This window comes from Bacillus rossius, chromosome 10 (assembly GCF_032445375.1).
Source record: "Bacillus rossius redtenbacheri isolate Brsri chromosome 10, Brsri_v3, whole genome shotgun sequence".
Lineage (NCBI taxonomy): Eukaryota > Metazoa > Arthropoda > Insecta > Phasmatodea > Bacillidae > Bacillus > Bacillus rossius.
Genome location: NC_086337.1, coordinates 44,085,189 through 44,106,610, shown reverse-complemented (window position 1 = coordinate 44,106,610; position 21,422 = coordinate 44,085,189). Strand labels below are relative to the sequence as shown.

General features: G+C 36.3%; 1 protein-coding gene across 3 annotated transcripts; it reads left to right on the top strand.

Moving 5' to 3' along the window:
• Positions 1-1,226: 1,226 nt before the first annotated feature.
• LOC134536037 (solute carrier family 25 member 44) lies at positions 1,227-18,977 on the top strand. 3 transcript variants are annotated; one of them, XM_063375554.1, is made up of 6 exons: positions 1,227-1,581; positions 3,907-4,220; positions 8,980-9,238; positions 10,813-10,999; positions 15,297-15,424; positions 17,220-18,977. In XM_063375554.1, exons 2-6 carry the CDS (start codon positions 4,150-4,152, stop codon positions 17,409-17,411), a joined length of 837 nt encoding a protein of 278 aa, XP_063231624.1. In that variant the 5' UTR covers positions 1,227-1,581; positions 3,907-4,149; the 3' UTR covers positions 17,412-18,977. The 3 variants fall into 3 exon arrangements, with proteins under 3 accessions (XP_063231624.1, XP_063231622.1, XP_063231623.1); XM_063375552.1 differs by having other exon boundaries at positions 1,338-1,581; positions 8,949-9,238; XM_063375553.1 differs by lacking the exon at positions 1,227-1,581 and adding an exon at positions 1,968-1,991 and having other exon boundaries at positions 8,949-9,238.
• The last annotated feature ends 2,445 nt before the right edge of the window (positions 18,978-21,422 follow it).

The window sequence follows — 21,422 nt, the reverse complement described above, 5'->3', positions numbered from 1 at the left end:
ATGAATTCGCGAATTTTTCCGGTCTCTAGTGATAGAATTGTAATTTTTGTCATACTATGAGGGTAAACATAAGCATAAAAAAAAATTTTCTGAACTTAACCGAACCACCCATGGTGCAAGGGCCCTGGGTATGTTGTCTCTTCTCCCCTTCCCACTTCAACACTTTTGAATGGCCTTGATTCTATAGGTACCGGTATTGTCTGTGTTCAGGGCAAGTTTGCTATTGTGTTGTTTGTGATAGATTTTATTGATATTAAATTTTTCCCCATTCTAGTTGAGAGCATTTCTTAAGGGTTTTTTTTTTTTTTTTTTAAAGTCTCAACATAACATCACATCACTCAATTGGTGGTAAAACAGACTGAGTTTGGAGGAGGGATGATAAATGGTCCGAACCAGATTAAAAAATCTCCATCCCTTAGTAAATTTAAATACTTTATAGGGTTTCGAAAATACTTAGGGTTTTATGAGTCATTTCATCATAATCTGCATCTAGCTTTGTGGTTAAGGGCATATTACCAAATAACGAAAGCTCCATAATTCGATATATAATCCAATAACAGTGTTCAGTTAAAAATAAATTAAAAACCTATTTTCCATTGGTAGGTATTTCAAAATCTCATTTTTAACCAAACAAATCCTAGGCAATCTACATACTGAATGGCATTTATAAATTTAAATTACCTTGTTTTATTAAAACAGTAGAGTTAAAAAAATTTCCTGTAGTTATACTAATCAGTTCAATCATAGAATTTAAAACAACTATCATTTATGTAAACATTAAAAATACAACAGGAATAAACACACATTGCCATTCATTAATAGTTGAATTAATTTTACTATGGATTTTCCATAGAGTGTCTTATTTGTAAATTTAGGTTTATTTATCTTTACTATCCTATATTTTCTTCACAAATTTAGTAGGTAATTAAAGTCTAATAGGAATTAAAATTGTTTGAATGGGACTAGGAAAAGGTAGACGGTAGGTAGGTAATTAAATTAGGCAACCACACATCAAAGTGTTTGACAGTTACTCAGGACTTGAAAATTTCTCATTGTGATTAAATGTTAAAAAAAAAAAAAAAAAAAAAAAAAAAAAATACATTTTATGTGTGATGGATTTACTATTTCCAATAATAAATCAAAATAAGATTATATAGATAGTGAAATTATTTATTACACATTATTAGAATAATTTTGGAAGTCTTCTCTGCTTTAAACGTTTGTTTGAAAACAATGTAATGATAATCCCGAGGACACAAAAGTCAAGTATAACATTGCATTAAATTGTATTTGGACTCCCGCGTATTTTTTCCTAACGTCAAGCGATATTTTACATTTTCGTGTGTTTTCTTGTTCTAATATGTATTTACTCTAGGAACGAGCGCGAATGCAGCAGACAACCCGACTAGCCTTGAGGAACAGCTGATTTCAGACATCAAATAGTGACATCATACAATATGGCGCTTTCCGAGGGCTCTAATTGGATTTTAACCTCGAGTTTTATCACCATTTTATAGTTCTGATTGCAAAATTGCTTTGACTCGTGTATTGTAGGACAGGGACATTATTTGTTATTTCAGGGTAAGTAGCGATGATATGTTGAGCTATATATCGAAGCCCTCTGATGCTATAATGGCTGTTGTAAGATCACTTGGCCTAAAACGATCCATGAATATGTAATTGAATTTAGTCACTGCCAGTATATATTTATATAATTTTATTGGGTGTTATACTTTTTTTATGTAAGCAATGCATTTTGATATTTTTTTTGTGTATGTGTGTATGGTAGGTATTTAGCATGAACGCATTAGAAAATACTTTTACTCCCCCAGTGTTGGTTAATCAATTCGTTAAACGGACTAAATGGGCCAAGGTTTTGTTTGGTCGAGATGTAACCAAGGTTGGCCTTGAATTAATTTCCTTTAAGTGGCTTACGGCATGTTGTGTTCTTTGTACAAGCTTGCGGGTTTCTGCCGATAAACTTCTATACGGTATGCTGTGTTGGTAGAAAGCGTTATAGGCTAGACGGATTTATGATAAGGCGATTTTATAATTCAATACCTGAAAAATAACTCATTTGTAGTGGAGTTTATTTGTAGCGGGTTTGTTTTGCTCCCTAGGAGTTGTGTAAGAGTTAGGAGCAAATTAATCTAGGTCAAAGAGTTATTAACTCATATAGGCGAAACGAACGACTTGAGGTTTATTTTTTTTTTTCTCTTTAAACCTGGCTCAAAAGCAGACTCCTTGAAAATATTGCAATTATTAATTAGCATCTTCATACTTAAGTCATGGCTTGTATTCAAGAGGGTATGCAGAATTTCATTTTGTGGGAAGGAGAGGGTAGAGATACTACCTCTCTGCCTGCTACTTGCTTTCAAATTTTTTTCTTTTGTTGGTTTATGAAATGAATTTTGAAATCCTGCTGAGTTGAGCACAAGTCCGATTGTAAGCAGTCCTATCTACTTTTCCCTTACCCTCTTCCAAAACTGTACCACATTACTTGCTTGCTGTCACCTTCTCCTCCTCACTATTCCAGTTCCTATCGGTTCTTACACTCATCTTTTTTTCCCTCTTTCTGTTCTTTCTCTCTAAAGACTTTTCTTGAGTTTTCCCTTCTGTTTCTGTATTGCCATCTCTTTATCTTGTTTCTCAACTTTCCCCACCTACCCACCCCACTCAGTATCTGGTATATCCTGACCAACCTCTCTGTCCGCCTTCTTCCCTGTAGATTATCCCACCTCAATTCTGTCATTAGTTGTGACAGTCTAATTACATGCTCTCCACTTTCATCATTTTCCAGTCTTCTCAGTGTTCTCTTCACCCATGTACCTGCCCCCTCTGCACTCCCTCCAATTCTCTCTTGAGCATCGCCGCCACATACTCAAGAAGGGTGTAAGCTTTCTCCTTAAGAACACTGCTTCCTCCCCTTAGTACCCGTCCCAGCATACCCAAGGCCTGCCTACTTTACCCACCTGTTACCCACACACCATATTTCCTTGGCATCCATATCACCTCTCCCCTCCAGTGATAATCCCTCTTATTCACCATTGATTTCTTGCTGAATCTGACCACCCTTGTTGTGTCAGCATTAAACCTCATTTCGTTATTTCTGCCTATTCTTCCAATCTGTCCACTTCTCCAATCTCTGCATCCCCATACACCACACAGTCATCTTCAAAGAGTCACATGACACCCTTTTATAACTTCCCCAATATCGTCAACCATGATGGTAAAAAAGCATTGGCCCCAATACACTGCCCTGTGATACCCCAGATGTAACAGCCCTCCTCTGACTGTTTGTTTTCCTATTCTTACTGCGTGCTTTTTGTTTGTTAGGAAGTCTCCAATCCACCTCAGCACCCTCCTATCCATTATCACCCTCTCCGCCTTCTGCACAGCTCAACATAAGACTCCTTGTTAAATGATTTTCTGAAGGCAATGAAGCAAGCATTGATCTGCCTTCCCCTGTCTATTCCCGGTACCAGATCCTCTGATGGGAATGATATACCCCTACTTTTATTATGGCAATCAATCAGTGGCGTAGCCAGGATTTGTGTATGGGGGGTGTTAAGAAGCATGCCCCCCCCCCCCCCCCCGTATTGAAGTGGGGGGTCTGCGGGTCCTCCCCCGGGAAAATTTGGATTTTAAGGTGTAAAATAGTCCTATTTTAGCAGTTTTCGGTACTTAAATTTAAATATTGTAATGGTAAAAATTTTATTAATTTTAATATTAAATTTGTTTGAGTGATAAATAAGAAAATTAATTAAAGATTTGGTGCTAAGGGGGGGGGGGGGGGTGGTTTGAACCCCTAAAACTCCCCCCTGGCTACACCCCTGCAATCAATTGTTGATTATCTGTACCTATGTTAAAATGTTTAAATAAAAACATATATGATGGATGTTTTAGAAGCAGCACCAGGAAACGTTAAATGTGCGGAGACATCTCTTAATGGGCGCTGTGTGACGCTGCAAAGAAGGATGGCTCCCTGGAGAGTTGACTCGCTGTGACGCCGGGAGAGATAAAGCGATTTACCCCCCGCGCCATGGCCACCGCGGTGGAGACTCCGCACTTCATCCGCACCATCGAGTGGGACATGATGGACAAGAGCAAGTTCGTGCCCCTCAGCATGCTGAGCTCGTTCACCATCAGATGCGTCCTGCACCCCCTCTCCGTCATCCGTACGAGGATCCAAGTGCAGAGACACGACCAGGTTTACAAAGGTAATGGCTGTGGCCTCGGTCCACGCCGGGCGAGTTCCACTAGGTGCGGTCCACTCGGGTTCATCTGGGAACACTTTTGAAATGAACTGTTGCAAGCTGAAACTGTAAATTGGAAATAAAAGGATGTGTAAACTTTGTGGTGTATACACAATTTCTATTCAGTGGAGTTAATGAGAAACTCTCTAGTGAGCTGGGACATTAAGTCAATGAAATTTGTAAGGTAAAAGCTATTCAAAAAATATATTTTTTTTTTTTAAATTGCAGAAAGTTTCTTTGTTACGTCATTGATACCTGAGGTTCTGATTTGAAGGCCCCCTTCATTGTCGAGGCAAGCTGTTTGCAAGCACAGTAGGGACTCGCACATGGCGGCACCCGCTATACTGCACAGGAACACATTTTTACACAGTTAATTTGGAAATTAATCTGTTGCTATCATGAAAACTTTTTTCTTTATTAATAAAATACCACACTAGATGCATGTAGTACCGAGAAAGCAACACACATATTTGACTTGGGGCTAATGATATACTTGTTTGAATACACCACTTCACCTATGAACTTGTGTGAATAATTGAAATGTAACAAATTTGCTTTCCTGTCTCAAAATAACCACTGCAGGTCAGTAGAACTAAAATTAAAATTATTTGGAATTTTTTTTTTTTTAGAAGAAGTTGTTAAACTATAAAATTACCAGAATAAGAAACACAAATAAAAACAATGTAAATATAACCTCAAATAATTTTTTTAATCATTATTGAGACCCACTGGGCTGGTGAAAACACGCTCATATGTGCACAAGTTTTTTTTTGCCGACAAGTATCTAGTGAACTCGCCTCGCCGTGTGTGTGTGTGTGTGTGTGTATATCTTATTAGTTGACATGTATAGTTCATGTATGTTTAAGTTTGTAATGTTATGGCATGTGATAGACATACATAGGTGCTGTTTTCATAAAATCTGATCTCTCGTGATCAAGTACTGGTGTTGCCTTAGTCTCTCCCACACTCAATGGATTTTACTGAAATTTTTACATTTTACTTCTTTTCAACTAGTGTATCATCATCTCACTCTCAATTCTAAACACAAATTATTATTTTACAGTAGTAACTATTCATAGTTGTCATCACTATATTTATGTATAATGGTCAAACAGTGCCAACATTTTAATTAAGTGCAATAAAAAATTAGAGACAAAAATTGTTAAAACATATATGTTGTCTTTCAGTTAATTTTTCTTAGAAAATAAGTAAATGCAATAAAATGTATTTTCAATATTTCTCATTCCAAGTTTTCCTTTTAATCTTTATTTATGTAAATTTTTAAAATTTTCTTTACATTATTAAGTTGTGTCTAACACTTTTTTGCTCTTTGGTTACCTATGTCTTGAAACAGAGCACACTAAAACAAGGGTAATGCTAATAGCAGATATTGTGTGTTGGATAGAGAGCGTAAATGCCCCATTAAAATGCACACTGCAATCTAAGGAAGAGACATGCTATAGATGAATTTTCAAGGGATTCTGAAATTTTAGACATTTGAATGATTATTATTTTTATGCAAATTTTAGCCTATTTGCATTTTAGAGCTGAAAAAATGAAAGGCAGAATGGTACCAAGATCAAGTAAATTTATTAAAATTCAAACTTGACCATCTATAATTATTTTGTTTAGAAAAACTTTGACTGGCATAAAATTCACTCATTGTGGTTTTACAACTTATAAGTTAAATAAGTTTTAACTCTTTATAATTTTTAGAAAATAGCAAAAATCAAGTCTTATGTATTTAATGTGAAAATTTAGCTATCAGTCACAACTTAAAACTACATAATTTTAAACATATTTATTAAACAATAAGTGCTGCTATTCTGTTGTATTATTTCATGAACCATACATTTCTAAATGCTACAATAATATTTTCTTATGAGAATGTCTATACCTCAGCTGCTTTAACCTACCAGAAAATAAATAGGTATGCTTTTTTGATGTGTAACATCTTAGCTCTCGGTACATGGCGTTCGTTGGGAGTGATTTTGTGTATACGACGGAAGTCGAGAAACGTAAATGTGCAACAACCACAGTGCTGCCATCTGTGGCGGATGGCGTGATCCAAAGTTCACAAACACACAAAGGGAAACGCTATAGTAATAATATGAAGTTTAAACATGATGGGCAGTATTTTAATAAAATTTACTGTCAAAAATCCGTATATTTTTTTTAAGTCTTTTTTTTTTTTATTGGAGCCATTTAATTATATAATTTAAATTTTTGGTCTGCTAATCAAATGATTCACTAGTCAACGTAGCTGCACCAGCAGCAAATTCTAGCGGCAGGTGTGGAAACTGTTGAGATTTGTGCCCGGAATGTATTTAAAAAATTCAATTTGTGTATATTTATCACACACTGCATTGTTTTAAAGAATTCTGCATTAAATTGTATGTTAAAGTTTCATATTGTAAATGTTTTTGCAACATGGGAAGACATGAATTTGCTTGTTACCGAGGTTCGATGTTACACATCCCTAGCGAGTACTGAAACACTTGCTCACATTTTTTTCAAATAGTTTTGTAAGACTTTACTTTGCTACTCTGTTGTAGTAACCTGTTGATGATTAAGGTGATGTCTTTGAAATGATAATATGAACTCTTTTATATATTTTTGTACAAGCTGAATAAATTTCTATTTGTGAAAGAAACATGCTCAAGAGTTTCAAGAAAAATTCATTCTGAAAATTTTTTGCAACAGACAACTTAATAGCAGTACTTAATGCTCAGACTCGCTCGCCATTTGGGAATTTCAGTCTTTCATTAATGAAAAAAATTTTAAGAAATATTTTGAAAATGTTACGTGAGTGATCATGAGACAGTCAAACAAGTTTTTAAAATTAATATATTTCCATGTGTTTTTATAAATAGCGGATACATAATGTGTAGCTTAAATTTGGCAATAATATTGAAAATACAATTATACTTATACGGTGGATAATATGTTGCAATATTTCCCTAAATCACTCTTTCTGAGGACCAGATATTGTCAAAACTAATCCGAGGGCTAGACATGTATCAAATAATATTGCGTTATTAAATCTTTTTTCGTTCCGTTCAGTCACTAATAAATGAAATTGTGATAGGTGAGAAAGAAACAAAAAAGTAAAACTTTATAAATATAAAAATAATAATTATTGATGAATATATAAAAAATATATACTCTGTCCTCTAAACACTGTTATACATATATGAAAACATAAGCAGCTGACACACAACAGCTTCGAGAAGGTATTTTTTAATTTGATTTTGTTTGCAGTGTTAATTTCCAATACATTTTCACCTTATAGCAACATACATGATTCATAATATTTATTTGTTGGAATGTATTTTAGGTGGACAGTGCGAAACTATGGTGGTTAAATAGAGTTTTGTGGGAATTGAAAAAGATATGAATAATTGTATGAATCACATATAAATATTGATTTCTTAGTCATTTTAATTATATTGTTTCAAAAAATTAGGGTTTTATGAGAAATTTATCATAAGTTGCATGTAGCTAAGTGGTTGAGTGCTTATTAAAGCCCTGTCACACTGTCAAATTTTACCTTCCAACACCTTCCATTACTTTATGTCAAAGTTTGTGGGTTATGACATCATCTAAACATCACTAGTGCAACCATGTTTGTTTGACAAGTTATATTAATTGTGTTTCCACAAAATATTTTGCATATAGAATGGGTTCTAAAATAAGTGGGATGTTAGATGCGATCAGCCAATCAAAATCTTGCGTAGCGAAACCGGAAATGACATCCGTTTCAGACTCAATGATTCTTTTAAAATGGTAAATTCACGTGGCCAATTATAGAGGTTAAAAAAAGTTAAAATAACTAAAATGATGTCAATATGAATGCCTTATGGAAAAACATTTTATCTGTAAAAATAAAATTATATTTATATATGCTAAATAAATCTCAAAAAATTTATTTCATTATGAAATGGATGTTAATAAGATAAAAAAATTCTGTCCACCACTGTGATGCATTGTTTAGTTTCCAAATTTAAAATAAAAAATTTGTAGAGTTTAAGATAGCTCAGACCAAAAATTAACTTTGATTAGTGTGACATGATTTAAATCATATTTGAGGTTATCTGGCCAAATATATTTGATGGGGAAAATTGGAAGCAATTTTTCATCCAATACTTCTCCTTTAACTCTATCGTCAAACATATTTTGAGACAAATATTTGACTGTGACAGGCTTCAGCAATTAACCTAAGCTTGATAACTTATTATACTTATAGGGTCAGCGTGTAGTTGAAAATCAATTAGAAACAGTTTCCATTAATAGGAATTTCAACATGTTACATTTGTAACCAAACAAATCTTAGGCAATCTACAAGCTGATCGGTATTTATAAATTGAAATTACCTTGTTTTATTAAAACAGTAGTGTTAAAATTTTCCTTGTAGTCTTACAAATCAGCGCAATCATAGAATTTAGAACAACCATACAAAAATATTGAAAATACTATGGATTTTCCATATATTGTCTTGCTATTACATTTCTGTTCATTTTATCTCAGCTGTCCTCTGTGGGCGGTCAGGTGGCCATTACCGCCCAAGATCAAAAAAAATTAATGGTGTGAAATGGTGATATCCCTACATGGCGGGTGATGCCGGAACTTGAACTGTGCTTGTGGAATTGCGTCTGCGACAACGCTTATTGAATCGTGTATTTCGTTGGCCAGGGCTGGCAGATGCTTGGTCCAAAATATACAGGTACGAGGGCGTCCCGGGGCTCTACCGGGGCTTCTGGGTGAGCACGTTCCAGGTGGCATCCGGCGTGCTGTACATCTCGACGTACGAAGGGGTGCGCCACGCTCTGGCCACCAACGGCGTCGACAACGCGCGGGCCAAGTCCCTGGCGGCCGGCGGCTGCGCGTCGCTGGTCAGCCAGACGGCCGTCGTGCCGTTCGACGTACTGAGCCAGCACCTCATGGTGCTGGGGGTCGCGGGCCACGGCTCCAGCGACCGCAAGGCACGTGCGGGTCTTGGACCTGAGCGTCACTGCTTGTGTCGTAGTTCGACGCGTGGCGGAACTTTTCTGTGTCGTGTCTTTGAATGGCTGTTTGCTGAGAGAACTGCCAAAACATTGTGTGAGAATGACTAGACGAGATTTTATTGTTTTTATTTTTAGTCCAATTTCATTTTTGAAACAGTTTTAAAACAAATTTTTAAAAGCTGTTTTGCAATACTTGACTCCACCAAAACTGGGGTAAAATATAGATGTTAAAATTTTTATGGTAAAATCGTTTTTAATAAATTTGTCTAAAACTGATACATTCACAACAATAAAAATTAAATTAGCGAGTATTTATGGTTTTAAATTGATTCAATAAAACAAATTAAATAAATTTTTGGTACAATTTTTTTGTCAAGAAATAATGACATTTCAACTATGTTTGGTTAATCGCTGCTTAATTGTACGAATTCACTTGGTGTATTAACTTGCATTTAGGTTTATGCAGTCTTTTGACCTGCTTTTAGGTTATATTTTGGTTTTATTGAAATTCATCACATAATCTTGTCCCTAGTAATGACAAATGGGAATTACATATAATGTTCAAGTTAGCTATGTAATTTCCTTGTAAGAGCAACGTTGTTCCGAACCAATATTTTATTTTCAAATATCTTCCAAGCATGTGTAATTTATTCAGTCTATAACATAATTTATTGCTATTTGCAAATAGTAAGGTTGTGTCCTTTACAAATGGAACCATAACCAAAGGATCCTTTGATTTCAAGCATGCATTCAGTGAGAAACTTGCAGTGAAAATAAATCTGGATTCTTTGGACTCTTAAACACAATTTAGTGTATCAACAAAAAAAAATAATACTTTTTTAGTAGTCTATTCCTTGTGTTCACAAATTTTTCCACTTTCTTTTTTCAGACAATTTTTAATTTTTACACATTCAAGTTAGTATATTGAAATCAATAGGTGGACATAAAATAGTGGTTAAGAAACAGACTAACATTACATTTTACTAAATGATACCACCATAAACACCTAAAAGGCCACAAGGATGCATTAAATGATGCAAGTGACTCATCCTTTTATGAAAGGCTGCATCAAAGATTCTGTAAGGATCCTTTCAACTATTTAGAAAGTAAACAGAAATGTTCGACATCCTTTAAAGGATCCTGGGCTAAAGCATCTTTTCAAGAGGTATTTGGAAACAGCAATTATAATTTGTAACTACAAAATATAAACAAATGGTAGAATTTGAATTCTACTTTTCTCTAGTAAATGTTAAATTCTTTTGAAATGCTAAGCTATCCATATCAGTATAAAACCTGAGACTAAAGCAGTACATCATACAGGTGGATACTTTATAATGGGCCATAAATCATTTGACTACAATAAGAAGTGATATCTTGTTAAAACAAGTTATGAAATCTTTTTTAGGAAGAATAATTACAAAAATCTTTGACTGCATTATATTGATGAGTGATGTATCATTAAAAATTTTAAAAGTTTTGTCATGACAGGAGATTCAAATGCAACATCGACTGTTATGATGATTTTTACAAGTTTGTTTTTGTGGTTGCAGGTTATCCTAAACCCCTTGGGTTTGACGTTGGATCCATCAAGGTCAAGGTTTCAAGTCACAGTAGACATAGCACGTCGCATATATGCTAGGGACGGACTGCCTGGTTTCTACAGAGGTTACGTCGCATCGCTATGTGCTTACGTTCCTAACAGTGCTCTGTGGTGGACGTTCTACCACTTGTACCAAGGTGAGAAACTGTATCTAGTATCTAGTTTCTATCAAATTTAATAATTCATATTTTCAAAATCAAATATATTTCAACATGACGAAAACCATATCCTATCATGAACATGCTACTCAAAAATAATTCCTTCTCAGGTTATGAAATAATACAATTAATGCTTTGCTGTTTTAATGAATGATAATTACTAGAAAAAGCATTTATAATTGTAAATGTAGATGTAGTTATATTTCCTTGCTTACAGGCTTGCCCAAAGGTATGTCGAAGCTTAGAGCAACCAATAGGCTGGTGGGCCCACTGTTTCAAATTTGTAACCATTTTTTCAAAGACATTTCTGGCTGTACACAAAGGTGTATGCTGTATGGTATTATATGAGGCTTGATTGAAAAGTAAGGAGGCATTCAATAGCCATAACCTTTTTTATTTGTTACCCAATTTTCCAAATTTCCAAATTGTAGTGAATAGTGAATAGTACAGTTCATATATGACACTAGCACCTTTCAGACACACCAAAAAAAAAAAACCAACCTGGGTAACAGTATAAGTATTATGGCCATGGAGGTATTACTTTTGAATCAATCCTCTGTGCCGGAAATTAGGCATTTCGTCACTTTTTTTTAATTTATTCTATAATTTTAAATTTTTTTGGGGTTTCCATTTTTTTAAATTTATCTGGTGGTTAATGGGGGTGATTTACTTTTTGTTAGGCCGGTGTACGCCACCGATTTAAACTTGGTGCCAGTGGACCGAAGCCCCTTCCCAGGGGGCCAATCTGATATTTTGCTGTCTAATGTGGACATGGTCAGCCCGGTTGAAATTTCTCTCGCCTGCAGTCACGCCCCGAGTTTGTAATTTTAATTCCCTGCATGACCAAAACTGCTTTGAGCAGCTCCTGGGCTGCAAGCTGCTACCTTGTAGAGGCCTGCTGAGAAAAGCATGTCTCGTCACGAAGCAGTCTCCAGTGGAGCTGCGTTCCCACCTTAGTGGCTATTTCTGCCCCCCCCTTCCTCTCTCTCCTCCTCACTTTAGTTCTGAGAAATTAAGCTAAGAGCAGTGACCGGACGGGACGATGACCTGATGCAAAAACCTTCTCCCGGGTCCGACAGACACATCCCTGACATCTAGCGGCAAAAAAAGTAACCGCGGGCCTGGTCGCCAGCGTGCAGAGCTTACCCTCATGACACCTGGTGGCAAGTCTGCTCACCACCTCAAGTAGTTCCCCCTTACGCCGCTAGAAGGCAGCGTCGCGGTGCCATAAGGCACTATGCTTTCCTCTCGCGGCCCGGAGAAGTCGATTGTTCTTCGCTTTCGTTTCGGTCCGGTAGAGAGCGCGCATGTCGTGTTGTTGTCACGACCGCCTCGGACTCCTTCGGAAATTTTCGGCTTAGAACCGAACCTACCCCCTCCTTTGACCCGGGGCCTTACCGCCCGATTTAAATAGGTGCTTTGGCCGATTGCGGGGCACTCAGCCCTCTGACCTCGGCTACTGACCTCGTCTCCTCTACGTCCTCTGCGCTAAGAGGCTTTTTGCGGGAATGGTGATTTTCGCGTGCACGAGAATGTAGTCAGTTTGCTTAAGGGATGTGATCCCGTTTGTACAGTAGCCAGGCAGAGGTAGTTTTTAGAAAAGTCATGCGTAGTTAAATGTTTATTTCTTCTTATTTAATTCTAAAAAATTCCGGTTTCGTCCGCGCATCCTGATTTCTCGGTCCGCGGCATCCTGATGTCGGCGCGAGACACCTAGTGAGCTCCGAACTCTACACCCTGGTTGGTGAGTAATTTTTTTTCTTTTCCCCCCCCCATTCCCGTTTGTTGGCTTTTTGCGCCGACGGTATAGGACTGTCTGGAAGCAAGTCTAATTCGTTTTGGATTTGATTTGGGTTTCAGACAGGGTCGAAGTGCTGGAGAGACAAATTGCTCCCAGCTCGTGGTCCTGCACCTCCACTGCGGGTCACATTAGAAGAGAGGTTTCCGCGACCCGACGTTATTTTTTGAAGACCCGGGTGGTAATGTGAAATCAACATCCCCCCCCCACTTTCTAGCTACGAACTACATTAATCGAATGAATAGCCTACCAGTGAACAGTGCTTTCCTCAAGCATATGTAGAATCAATAAAACTAATCATCGATGTAATTGTAGGGACATTCAAATTTGGTGCAATTTTTAAATTTTTAATTATGTAATAATTTTTGCTAAGGTGTAATATGTACTGTTTTAATTAATCCTGGGGCGCCCCCTTTAACTTTGTTATTGACTAAGATTTTTATTGTCAGGTTTGAATAATACGAACACAAAATTCCTTAATAATAAAACAGGGAACCTATAGACCAAGCTACTTGTGTAGTGTTAATTTATTTATGATATACCTTGTTCCCTTAAAAGATCCACCAGCTCCCCAGTTGCTTGTGTCAGGGAGTTCCAAATTATCTTGTTCGCCACCTCGTGCCACCTCTGGTAAACAACTTAATTGTCTCATTTTTCTTGCCCAGCAGTTTCCAAGGCTCTTTTTTAATTAATTTAAAATAATTAAACTTTGAGGCACGAGGGGCGTCACAATTGGTAGCAGAGCATGGTTTGGTCTATAGGCATACCTAAATCGAGTAGGCATACCTAAAAAAAATAAATAATAATAATAATAAATATAAAAAAAATTAATTAAATTTTTGTGATAGCAAATTTGTAATAATAACATTGTGAACTGATCGCTGGTACACCCGGTAGTTATATTGCTTTTCTATTTTAAAGTTATGATTGAGTTTTAAAGGCCCGTGTGGACTTAGTCTGCGCGCGGCGCAAGAAGTCGTGGCGTGCGGTCCGCTAGCAGGCCGGCAGCGAGACGTGTCTTATCACTCGGCTCAGCTGGCGTCCCCCCCCCCCCCCCATCACCCCGCTTGAGCCAGCGACACGTCCGTTATCTGAGGGCGACGACACGGCCCTGTTCCTCCCGCACACCCCTCTCCTTTGTCCCTCGTGGGAGACGACCTTGCGAGCGGCAGGTCAGTCCCCTTGTGGACATATACAGGTGGTGCAGGTCAACCTGACAGGGGACGTTCGCGCAGTTGTTTGAGTAGCACGGCGACTTTATACGCAAATAAGTTTGGGCACACCTCATAGTTAATTGGTCCATGTGGCGAATAATTTTTTTTTGCCCCAACATTGATTGCACTATTAAAGATCCCATTAATAAAACTCCAATCCACAATATTTTACTTTTTTTTTTTTTTACTTGTGTACATTTTTAAACTCTTTCTTAGATAAATTTGTTACAATAGAGTTTTTTTTGCTTCTGTCTCTGTGATTTTTGAGTTAATATTAATAAGTAATTTCCTTTTGGGATGGTTCTTCACATGTTCCTGTAGCCACCTTCTTAAATATGCTCTTCCAGTGAGCTTAACTTAAGATTGAAGAGCTAGCAATGTAATAATGGCCTTGAATGGTAAGGGAAAAAATCAGAGATTGAAAACATGTGTAAAATTTCAACCATGTTTTTGCAGTATTAAAGCAGAGAACAAGCATTCCATATATAATGCAACTAAACATAGTCTGCTGCGTAGAATTTAAAACCTATTTCTTCGTGGGACACCTTGCTGACTGGGATTTAGGGTCAGAATCCACCCATCTGACCCCCATCCCCTCCTCCGTCCTCTCTCGTAGGGTGGACCTACCTTTCTGTCAGAAGTCACAACATTAATGTAAGGGACTAAATAAACGTGTGCAAAAAAAATCATGGTTGTAACCAGGAGAACTTCTCAAAAAGGTTAAATGGGCTAGTCATATCCTCAAATACTAGCAAATCTTAGCATTCTAAAGAATTGAAATTTGAGATTAATTCAAAGAAAAATATTTCAGTAAATAAAATTCTGAAATTCAAACTCTAGAACCTTTGTGGTTGACAAGGACCACATTATTTCCGCAGAAGCTATCAAATTAATTTTGTCTTGTACAAAGATGTGGGATTGTTTGTTTAGCACTTCAGGTAACATTATTGACACACACAGAAATTTTTTGTATCCTAAATATGTATATTTATATTTTTTTTAATAAAATTTAATAGTTTGAATAATATTTTTTCAAAACTTTTTTTTTGTTTTTATTATGTTATTTTATCCCTGACTATCCAACTAACAATTCAGAGTTGAGAAAAAGTGTATTTTAACCATTACTGGTTAAAATACATTGTGTTTATAGGTCAATTTAAAAATGGTTTGAACTTGTTAAAGCAGAAAAACTTTAAAAAATGTTTCACTCCATGCAGACACAGACAGCTTATTTATTTAAACACCCGTCGTGTTGGTGTTGCAGAAAAGTTGTTTGCGGTGTTCCCGAGCTGGGTGTCTCAGCTGTTCATTCAGTGCGTGGCCGGAACGCTGGGTGGATTCACCTCCACGCTGCTGACGAACCCCCTGGACATAGTGCGTGCTCGCTTGCAGGTAACGTCCTCGGCAGCGAAGCCTGCTGTGTCCTTTTCGAACGGGTGGCTGTGTGGTTCACGACTGCCGATTTATTAGATGTTGTCACGTCAAAAATATTAAGGAAACATACCTTCCCAGCTGGATAAGCCTTCCTTGTGGGTAACTCTGGTGGGATGTCAGCTCTAAGCAAGGTGAATGTTGATAGTTGTAGGCCATTGATTGTTCTTTTTGCAGTTAATTTTCCTAGTCTGTTTGCGTCATGTCGGTAACAAAAATGCATGAATTTTGAAACTTGAAACTGCACCTTGTCTTCTTTATGAACCATTCTTCCTCTGGTCTCATCCGATACAGGCTGTTTTGACGTGACAATTCGCTTATGGTAATTATAGTTAGGTTTTAAAAAGGAAAATATTTTTTATAGTTTTTTTCCTAAAATGAATATTTTTTAATATATTCATTACGCACTGTATAGTTTTAAAAAATCATACTTTAAATTTGGTGTCCTAGTTTCATATAATAAGTTTATTTACTCTTTAGATTTAATTTACTCTTTAGATGTTTTCATATCCTTGGCGAGTGCTGAAAGACTCGTTCACATTTTATTTTTCCCCGCTACCTCCGAAGAGCTTATGCTCGAATCTCGGAAATATTTTAAACATAATTTCTGCCTGCAATTGCATATCATTAGGGACAAGATGGTTTTGTGAATTGCTATACAACCAAAATAACACCGCACAGCTTGCCAATACAACATGTATCATAGAAATGCAAGTTAATACACCATTTAGCATCGAATGATGATGAGTCATCCCTCCATAAATTTTGAATGCCATTTTGTGTGTTCCTTTAGTTAGTAGACTAGAGTGTTTAATTTTTTATTGGTCTTAAAGTTCAGGTAGTGCTTAGTAATAATTATGTGGCATGCTTAACTACGTGCCAGCAGAGTAAACGTTTACTATAGTTTGCATAGGTGCTTAGTCACATTAACACTTGAAGTTTGTTGAAATTAGGGATGGACTAGTAGAATACTGGATCCTTCTAATACAGTGGAGTCCCGATAATCCAAAATGATTGGTACCAGACCCAGATTGAGCGAAATCATTCTGAAAGTAAATATAAATTTCATAATGTTGTGATTACATAAATGTGTAATCACAACCATTACTACAATTACACAGTTTATTTTATAACGTCTCTTTAAACATAGCTAAATCTGGGGATGAAATGGGTGATAAGAGAGCGAACACCGTCTATTACAGTAGTGAGTAGTGTAAGGTGTTCTAACGACAGGTTACAGTGCTCGACAGTTCCAGAGATGAGGCCTGGTGGAGGAAAGGTGTACAACTGAAGTCTATATTTGGTGATGATGCCCTTCCTTACAGACCTTGTTCTTTTTGAATTTTGGATTAAACTGACTGTCAGATTATCGGACTCCACTGTACTATAAAATATTCAGTATTAAAATTATTTTATATGAGAAAATATTCAAAGAGTAACATTTGAAAAAGGAAAAATTCATCAATTCAAACACAGAAATCCTTTGGTCCTATATTATTATACTCTGCAGAACCTTAAAAAAAATATTTGTTTTTGTCACCAGCTACAGTGCTCTCAGAATTGTTTCCTAGTTTAAATTACGTAAATATGGTATTTTTTTTAAAATTAAAATACATATAATTGTTTGAATGAATTTGATTCATCACTGATTTAGATACTATAAATAGTTAACTCAGTGGGTTCTTATTCACCATAGTATGCATTAAAAACTGGATGATATACATGAAAGCTACAATGGTTTTTTGTTATTTGTCAGGTGCAAGGTCTGGATTCCATGTCCAAAACCTTCCACATCCTGTGGACGGAAGAACGGCTGCGAATATTCACCAAAGGATTGTCGGCACGCATGGTTCAGTCGTGCTTCTTTAGTTTCACCATAATCCTCGGTTACGAGACCATCAAGCGCGTGTGCATTAACGACGAGTATCGTGAGTACGTTCGGTGGTGAAAAAAAAAAAATGGGTACGTAAATACTCTTGAGACTTCAACTAACACAAATTCTCTGTCTCCAGGAATCTGTGTGTGTGATGAAACATTGAACTAAGTAGTCATTAGAAGAGTACAAATGTAGTAGTTTATAGTTCCAGTTAGCAGTTCCATCACTCTCTTATTTCCTGCTTGTAAAATTTTATAATTTTGCAAAGCTTAATTTATTTTTGTTGATTACATGTGTGAAATTACGTATAGCATTGAAAATTAAGGTAACTTCCGTATCATCAGTTTTATCCCTTGATCCTGATAGTATGATCTTGTATACATATGTATATTCATCCTGTGATGCATGATGCTTGCGGTTTTAATATAATACGTCTAAAGATCTTGGCCAAACATAAACTCCAAAATCACAGTACAAACAAATTGTCAAAAAATTTTCATTCGCATTCAACTTAACGATCATAATTTATTATTATGTCACAAGTTTTTGTTATGTGCAGGATCTATCGATGTACTAAATTAAAACAGCAAGCATCATGTACCACAGTATCAATGTATACAAGATCAATGGAAAGACTTGGATACATTATACAGTACTTTTACTGCAGTTAATACCTAAATATTTTGTATTAGTGGGTGTCTGTACACACATTCATAAAAAAAACCTAGAAGCTATTAGGCTTTTTTTATATTTGTGTGGTATTTCAGTTGTAATGTGGAAAACTGTTTCACAAGTATACATACTTAAATAATGAAAATGATGAAAAATATTGCTGGATAGCATTTTTGCTTAAAGTATTAATTTTGGTTCATAAGTTAGCATCATGTAAAAAGTTTTAACGTCCAATCAATTCATCATTTGCCAGCCTAAACAAGTTGTTTGTCTAGTGTGTTAATTATCTGGATTATTCATAGTTTATTTAAAGGCATTGATTCCAATCTATATCAAATAATAACAGAAAACTGTATTTCTGGAAGTTATTATTAGAGATTGGCTTTAAAGCAATCTTCATTCATGAATTTTCAATGCTAAATTAATCAGAATTAGTTAAATGTTAAATATTTACAGGGATAGAATTTGCTTTGGCATCATTTTGATATGTCAGAACAACTATATGAAATTTTTCCTGTTGTAGCTAGTTAGGATTTTCGAGAAAAAAAAAATCTTGTGATAAATTGTTTACAAAACAAAGGTTTTTGTGAATTGGAGAAATGGGTTTTAAAGCTGTGATCATTTTATGATTAGATTAAGGAATTAAAAAGTAGGTGCTACCAAATTGTAGTGTAAATTATTTCTTGCAGCAATTGATTTTAAATTTTGTAAGAAAAAAGTTTAGTAAATAAGTGGGAATCTGATGTAGATATTTATGAATTCTTTACTTAAAAGCAGGTTGTTAAGTGATTTTGTGTACATACTGTTTGTTTTGCCTCAACCTGCAATACATCTTACCAAGACATGTTCTAGTGCCAGCTAAAGACAATGGTAGACCAAAGCATTTATTGTAAAATCACTTGTTATTAAAAAAAATCCAATTGCATTAGTTTGTTTGTTATGAAATAAAAAGTATATTGATGCTTACTACGTATCAAGTTTTTTCTTGTGCATGACACCTAATATTTGTTTATTTCCCTTTAATACACAAAACACATTCTAAAATTTCACACAGTATTTTCAATAACTTGGTACATGTCCAAGTAGTAAAATTTACAGTGTTGGTCAGATATGCTCCCCTTCTATGTCGACAATGAAACAGTGCTCAGTAGGGCTTCTCATCTGAAGTTTCATGTTAAGCCTTAAGAAACATACTGACTTTTCATGTAAAAGAGTTGGTAAATAAAGTTACGGACAGTACTTGTAATAATTTAAGTCTCGTTTACACGTTGCTAGTAGCTCGTCTGCCAGTGGGTCAGTGGCTCGACCATTCCAGTTGGTCACTAGAACCCAGCTACTCTACTTGTATAAGTAGCTCGTCAGGAGCGTTTACACGTGTCGAGTAACTAGCTGCTAGTAGGCCAGTAGAGGTTGTGCGGGTGAGTTGTTTGCAGTCTTGTTTACAAACATGTCTGAAGAACGGAAATGTCTCGTAAGAAAAGTAATAAGGTCAGGGTCTAAAGTTTTGTGTGACGAACTTACGGATATAGTTGATGAAGAAGCTAAGAAGGGGAAAAGAGTGTGGACTAGGCCATGGATTCTTCGGAGGTCACAGCGTGGGGCTTCAACAATGTTGTTACGAGAACTGCATGAAGAGGGTCCTATAGAGTTTAAAAGTGTGATGCGACTGATGCTGATGGTGGAGTATTCCGGTGCAGCTCACTTTTTCCAGCGCTCGAAGCTGGGTCTTTGCTTCCTAATGGGGGAGTACCTATGGGTAGGTGATGATGCGTTTCCCCTGAAACCTTACCTTATGAAACCATATTCAGGAAATGCATTGAGTCACGAACAAAAAATTTATAACTACAGGCATAGTAGAGCCCGGAGAGTAGTTGAAAACGGGTTCGGTATTTTGGCTTCTCGTTTTCGTGTTTTCCGAAAGCCAGTTTCATTGAGGGTAGAAACAGTTGTGAAAATCGTACAGGCCACATGCTCTTTGCATAATTATTGCGTTCCACTTCGCCAAGTACATACACGCCAACAGGTTCAATCGATTATGAGGACATAGTGGCTGCTAGGATTATGCCTGGCACATGGGGAACTGATATTTCCATATTCCCTAGCATACTGCGAACACGAAGTCATAACAGAGCAACAAAAACTGCCAAAAAGATAAGAGATAATTACAAGGAGTTTTTCTTGGGATGTGATGCAGTTGCTTGGCAGATCATGGTTTTGTAAATTTCAACACCATTTATACTGTATCATACTATGTACTGTAATTTTCTGATTATGTAACATTTATTTCATTTATAATTAAAGATAAGATATAATTCAACTCCAACTGCTGTCGAACTTGATTATTATGTGATTATTTTTCTGCATGTAGTGAACAGTGTTATTCAACAATAACATATCTTAAAAATTGATTTTCTTACAATACAATTTATTGAACGTAAAACTGTTTTTTTTTACACTTTCTTTAGCGTCTCTATAAAAAGCACATGAACTATTTAAAATACATACCAGGTTGCTAAATGTTTCTTTGTCTTTAGTAGTGGATGTTTTCATTATTTCATCCATTACATCGAACCACTTTATTGTTGGATTGTAGACATCCGGACTTCTTGCTCCACGTGATTTACTCTTGCCAATTTTTGTCAGTTCCTGAGAATATGTCGAACGCATGTTTTTTTTATTTTCTTCGGCACATCTTTCGCTGTAAAAATTGGTATAGCCATCTCTAGGGCAATGCTTTCCTAGGCTGAATTTCGAGCGTCTCTATTCTTATAATCCGCACTAAAACAATTCCACAATTAGTTCATGAAACTAGATTAATTCACGATATAAATACTGACACGTGCGCGGCGGGTGTTAATTGTTTAGGTAGTTACTGCCCGACTGCTGGCATGCGCGTTTACACGCTTCAAGTAGCTCGCAGATATCAAGAATTGTCGTGGTGGGGGAAGGCCAGTGTGCCAGTGAAACAAATATTTTTGTAGTAACTCGCCCTTCCAGTTACTGGCATGCTAGTTGTAACTGGCCTGTACGAGTAGCTCGCCCTACCCGTTTACACGAGTCAAGTAACTGTCTACCAGTTACTACTCAACCATTTTGTGCGAGTTACTGGCAACGTGTAAACGGGGCTTTTGATTTAGTGCTTTATGCTCAGTTTTTTGTTTCATCAATTAAACATGTGCACTAATAATAATTTAGCATTTTAAAAATTTTACATATATGTATTTCCCCTCTCCGTCCCGGCAGCTCCTTATTTTATTGTCAAGGATCCAATTAACGCATGGAGTAAAATTATCGTCTGACAAAATTAAACTTGCGGCCACGGTGGTCTCTCACTAAGGCGACCCGGGTTCAATTCCACACTGTGTCAAACTCTTTAATTTTTTCAAGTGGAAAATGTGGCGGACATTGCCT